This window comes from Corvus brachyrhynchos, unplaced genomic scaffold (genome assembly GCF_000691975.1).
Source record: "Corvus brachyrhynchos isolate BGI_N302 unplaced genomic scaffold, ASM69197v1 scaffold80, whole genome shotgun sequence".
Lineage (NCBI taxonomy): Eukaryota > Metazoa > Chordata > Aves > Passeriformes > Corvidae > Corvus > Corvus brachyrhynchos.
Window position 1 is genome coordinate 7535727 of NW_008236769.1, and position 6139 is coordinate 7541865.

Sequence of the window (6139 nt, forward strand, 5' to 3'; positions counted from 1 at the left end):
TCTGCTTCACTGTTCATAAGAGCTAAATTCAAGTGACACTGACATTCTGCTTAGTTCAATATTATACCAGGGTACAGACTTGGTTTTGACATTTAGTTGTTCACAATCATATCCAGAAAGGGAGATCAACTACAAGGTGTGAAGCTCAGATGGGAAAAACTCCTCACGAACAGAAATTTTGCAAACAGTATGAAGTAGGTGGAATCCCAGCATATTCACTGCAGCAATAGCAACTTTCCCTTTTCCTACATGCAAGAGTTTCAGTAGAAACTTGTCTTAGAGGTTGATTAGAAAGACTGCTATAGAGAACTGGGATCTAATTGTCTCTTGAAATATTCACACCAGGAATGAAAACCTTAAAAAGCCAAACCAAACCAAACCAAAAACTGCCAAAACCAAAACCCCAAAGTCCTTAGGCTTACAAGAGTTGAGGTCATTCAGTGGTATGCACAGGCAGGCAGAGCTCCACCTCGACCTCTCTCCAGCCCTCCTCCACTGCCCACAGGCACAGGGAAGTCACCCCTGCTCTGCCCCTGTCCCACACACAGCCACTCTCCCTGCCCCCAGCTCCCACCAGCTGCCTCCTCTGCCTGCAGAGCACCTTCCTTTCCCTCCAGCACCAATTAGCAGCCCCTCAAGCACCAGGCAAAGGCAGCCTGCAGACAGCCTGAGAGTTGTGGAGTGGCCCTGTTACGGGGAAAAGCAAAAGGGCAGCTTTTCCAGCAGTAAACTGTGCCCTATCTCGTGTACAGGAGCTGCCTGTTGCTGTATGGGCAGCAGGATGCAGAGGAACTATAGGGAACCTACCTTCCCAATCCACCCCTTACCTTCCAGAAAGGCATTTTTTAATAAAATCCCCCACAATGTATACAACACTTCATGTGTGCTATTTTGGTTTTGTTAAATGAAAAAAATCTAATAAAAGGGAGAGAAAACAATCCCATTTTCATTGCAAATCACCTATTTTGGATCAGTCTGAACAGATATTATGCAATAGATGTTTTGCAATGGGCAGTGATGCTAGCTGATGGAGGAAGAGCAGTCTCAACAAAATATCATGCTGCTCCAACAATCTAATAATAGGGAGTGTCACTTACAATGCTGTCATTTAAGTGACAGAGCTATATTTATATTTCTATTTATATTATTTGTTAAAAAAAGAGAAAGCATTAGTCTACTAAGGTCCTTACAACTATTCATTCTATAGTATACACAGAATTGCTTTAAACTACTGCCATGAGGTGGATTTATATTTTTCAGTTATAATTTTCAAAAACATTCTGCCACAGTGTTTTGTGATGGTGGAAATAAACTGCAAATATGCTACATTCCAGCCACCAGGAAGTAGGAATACCACCTTCCAATTGGTATGTCAAGCTGGGCTGTGAACACTAATTCTCGTTATGGCAGCCTAACATTTCCCACATCTTGTAAAGAGATGGCTTTCACTGGCTCACAGTTTTTCTCTGCCATGTGTAGAGGACTTCCTGGTCTGGGCATCTTAGGAAAAAAGTGTCAATAAAATGCAAGCAGGTTTTTCAAAAAAATTGTGGAAAAACATGCAAACCGTTTCATTGAAAACTTCTATTGTGTCTCCCATTTGGAGAAGCAGCTTTAAGTTTAGCAGTGAGAAGTGTCTTCTTCCTTTTCCAATTCAAAGTCAGCTCAGATCTGGCCAAATCAGGGTCCTCTGAGAATTTCAGTTCACACATGCATAGCTTCACAGTTAGAGGTTGGCAGATACATTTCCTGTGGACTTTGAGCAGGATCTAGGTTAGATTGTTGGAGCAGCATGACATTTTGTTGAGACTGCTCTTCCTCCATCAGGCACCAGGGTAACATCCATCAGTCATTTGTTACAATCTTTTCGTCTGATAAAAGCCTCCCTCACTTAACAACTGCATCATGCCCAAACCCTGATCCATTCTGTGGATTGAACGAGACTGAGACCTTGATAAAAAAAACCCACACAAATTTGTCACTCAGGAGTCTAGTTCAACACATGATGTATTAATCCTGATCTGAGTGCAGAGCTCAGCTGGGAAATGGAGTACACACCCCTGTCCTCCATGGCATTGCCAGATGTAATCACAGAGAGGACGGTATCCGCATCACTCCACAACACTAGTCAACATGCAAAGATGCAAAACCTACCAGAAGACTTGACAAATTAAAACTGCAGATTTTCAAACTGGATTTCTATTCAGTTTACCTGCCTATGACAAACCAGGGTTAACAACTATTACTTCACTGTGGTGGAGTAATTGAACCTATGCTTATAATAAACTATCCCAGGAAAAAAAGTAATAGGAAAAAAGTAATAGAAGGTTTGGGCCATCCAGCCTGATTAGTTCAGTTTAAATCATCTGTCTGGCTGGTCAGGTAGCACATTCTCAGGCTGACTTCTGCCACTTACTGTTCATCTTGTCACCTGCTGTCAAATGAGTGAGCATTTGGGACCTGCTCCTGTTACATACACATCTTCTGCTACTATGGATCTAATTTTATAGTTACTGTGTGATAAAAAAATTTCTTCTCACTCTCTCTTTGCCCTGAGAAGACAGAAAAAGTCAGGCTGATGGTAACATGTAGTGGATGCAATTGTAGACAGTGCTGCAAGTACCTGAGATGTGAGGAGAGGGAGAGGCAAATTTTGCACATAGCTTCACATTCTGCTTCTGCATGTTACTTACTGTTCTGAGAATACAGAGAGAATCATAGAATAAACAGAATGGCTGAGGTTGGAAGGGACCTTCAAGATCATCTTGTTCCAACCTACATGCCATGGGCAGGGACACCTTCCATTAGACCAGGTTGGTCAGAGCCCCATCCAACCTGGCCTTGAACACTGCCAGGGATGGGGCATCCACAACCTCCCTGGACAACCTGTGCCAGTGTCTCACAGCACTCCAGGTGGGGTCTCATGAGGGCAGAGCAGAGAGGGGAGTAATCACCTCCCTCAGCCTGCTGGCTGTGCCTCTTTTGATGCAGCCCAGAACAGGCTTGGCTGCAAATGCACACTGCTCTGGCATGTCCAGCTTTTCATCCACAAGAACCCCCAAGTTCTTTCCCGCAGGGCTGCTCTTAATGAGTTATCTCCAAGTCTGTGCTCATGTCTGAGATTGCCCCCACCCAGGTGCAGTAGCTTAAACTTGGACTTGCTGAACTTCGTGAGGTTCTTGTGGGCCCACTTTGTTCATGGCAGGGCAGGATTCAGGAGTGATCAGCAGAAACAGTTCAGCACTGCAAACAGGTAGTGGGGTGCAACCACATAAAAAGAGTATTTCACCACTTTACTTCCAATTTGATTTTTTCTAGTTAAGAGTAACATTTAATATTGTTTCTATTAATGTTACAGATCTTTCCAAATTTGTTTCTTTCCCTTATTTAAATGTTAGATAAAGAGAGAACTATTTGTATTATGTGCTATTTTAACTTCTGTTTTTACTTTATGTAATTGCAGGACATGTTCATATCACCGACTTTAACATAGCAACCATAGTGAAAGGCTCAGAAAAAGCTTCTTCTATGGCTGGCACAAAACCCTATATGGGTAAGTTCTCAAGACATTTAAAAATGTAGGAAAATTGACAGATTAAGGATTACTAATGGTATAGCAAAATGATTTTAAGTTGTAAAAGCATAAAGTAGATGAGATCAACTTCTTTTTTTGACAAGATATACGTGTGTTAGCAGTGCAAAACTTGGGAGATAGAGGATGTAGTTTGGATGCTAATTTTAAAGAGGAGCTTGATCTCTACACTGCTTCTAGTCAGGTTCTGTTTGGTTTTGTGAATTGAAATTCAGGAGAATTTCAGCCGTGTTACTTTCTGTAAATCCCCACATCTTGAGACAAGAATATATTGTATATTTGCACCACTGTGGCTATGACCTAGCAGAGAACACCTAATGTCATTTAAAAGTATTTAGGCACATCCTTAATTGCTTTCCTATGTTGAGTTCCTCAGAAAGGTGTCTGTTTAAAATTAGAGTTCTTTGTAACTAATTGCTGAAGTTCTTGCCCTATGGCTTTTAGGGCCATGCTATATATTGTAATAATATATTTAAAATATATGATTGATTGAAGGCTGGGAGAGTAAAATTCTGTTTATCTGTCTTCATGTCTCAAAAAGGTAAACTCAAACTTTCCCTGAAGCTGAAGGATAGAAGGCATCTCCTGAAGGTCGTTTGTCCCACCAAAGTTAGGCTAGCTTCCATGACTAAGTGTATGTGTGATTTGTCCTATTTGTGGCTTTATACATATCTGCTGTTTTAGTTTTTTCTGTATATGTAATTGTCATTGCTTGGGCAGATGACTAGCTTAAGACTAAATGTATTTAGATTCAGGAAACCATATACTAAGAGACAGGTGTATCTCCAAGAGTCTTTAGCAGACGTGCTCAGAGCACACCTAACCATGTGCAGTGGTGAAATATTGGTAAATTATCATGTTCTGAAACTGCCATTTGGGGAACCAGAGGCCACTGTGTTGCCACACCTCTGCATTTTAGCATAGGAGTAAAAGCATGTGCTCAAGAAATAGGAATTGACACTGATGTTTTTCACAGCACAAAGAGCACTGTACTACCCTGCACATGAAGGAGGCAGGCATCTGCAGGGTGCCTCCACACCAGCTGTGGGACTGTGGCAGAGCAGTCCCAGGCAGTGGATGAGAGTAGATTTTTTCACATATGATACATTTTTTGTTGTGAATCAACAGTTAGCAGGAGCTGGAGTCTGTTGCCCCTGACAGGCTAGTTCAGTGACTCTGCTTAGATTAAATGAGCAGCACAGCACAGGCATGGGATATAGAGCATTAGGAGGTCAAGGGAAAGATGGGAGATAGGGAAAAGATTTTACCTTTTCACACCAATGGGTCTGGTCTCGGTTCTCTTCAGCTCATGTAGCTGTTCTACTCCTGAGGCTTCTTCCCCACACATCAGATCTCCACCATATCCAACAACCACACAAGAAGAAACAGTACCAAAAAATGCTCTCCTTTCCTTTATGAAGGCTGTCATACCATCCAGCAGCTGACTTTCTCTTCAGTGTGCCTTCCTCACCTCTTGGAAATGCAAAGATGCTGCAAAAGCCACAAGTGCAGTCTTTGCCATTCAGAAGGAGACAGAAGAGCCATCCTTGTTTTGATTTGGAGCTATAAAAAGACAGAAAATATTTCAGAGCTGTAAAAATCCTCTATTTCAGATGAAAAGCGATGGGTAAGGATTCTCTGTGGCACAGTTTGGATATCAAGGCTTCAACAAACCAAATATTAGCTGTGTGACAGATATGGTCAGACATTCATTGGTGCTGCTTTCCTCTTTTAGTTTACACCTTTTATTTTGTGAAGAATTGTAACTTTACTGAAATTCTACAAGGACTTTTCAGTTGCAGTGATTTCTGGTTGTAAGGCTGTATCAAAGGCTTTCCATGTGGCTTCTCCTGAGACATTTAGACTAAGAGAAAAATAGAAAAAAACAGAGCTAGGGAGGTTGGCTCTATGGTTGGTGGTAAGATTTTATTACCAGGAATTCAAACCACATTTGAAGCTTGGTGTAACAAGCCAAAGTCACCTTCAAGCATGGTACTTGCTGAGTACCAGAACCAAGGAAACTTAGCAGTTTCTGTGAGATATGCCTTATGCTATGCTGATTTTCACAATGATGACAGTATGAGATGTGATGAAAGCTTTCCCCCCCTCTTTAAGGTTTATAAAATCTTACTCTCATGTGGATCCTGTTATGTTTAATCAGATATGAGGGCACTCTCCAACCTTTCCCTTAGCAGAGGCCCTTATAGGATTTCTCACTTCTTCCTATGGCCCATTTAAGGAAATAAACAGAAAAATGTTATCTCTAAAGCCTCCGTTCCTCTTTGAAATCTGATTGAAATAGGCTAAGAAATTCCTAGGGAGTGATTTGTTCACATGCAGCATGACAGAATAAAAATGGTTTCCAGGAAAAAAACCAGAGTGAATTGATATTGTGTTGTAAAAATGCCCTAGCTGTTCTGATTAAGATGCCTATCTTGTAATGCTAAGCATGGTGTGAGTCAGCTCCTGCAGCTTTTGCTTAATCCCACTTCACATTAGCCTTTTAGCCCCTAAGTCTTTCTCAGCCTGAAATATTCCCTGCCTCTT

At 41.5% G+C, this 6139-nt stretch overlaps 1 protein-coding gene across 1 annotated transcript in view; it reads left to right on the top strand.

Annotated features, from left to right (window-relative positions):
• Positions 1 to 6139, top strand: part of STK32B (serine/threonine kinase 32B) — a 134127-nt gene that overhangs the window by 87011 nt on the left and 40977 nt on the right. Inside the window, exon 5 of the mRNA XM_017727628.1 lies at positions 3464 to 3553. Coding sequence (XP_017583117.1) covers positions 3464 to 3553 — 90 coding nt within the window. The remainder of the gene's footprint in view (positions 1 to 3463; positions 3554 to 6139) is intronic.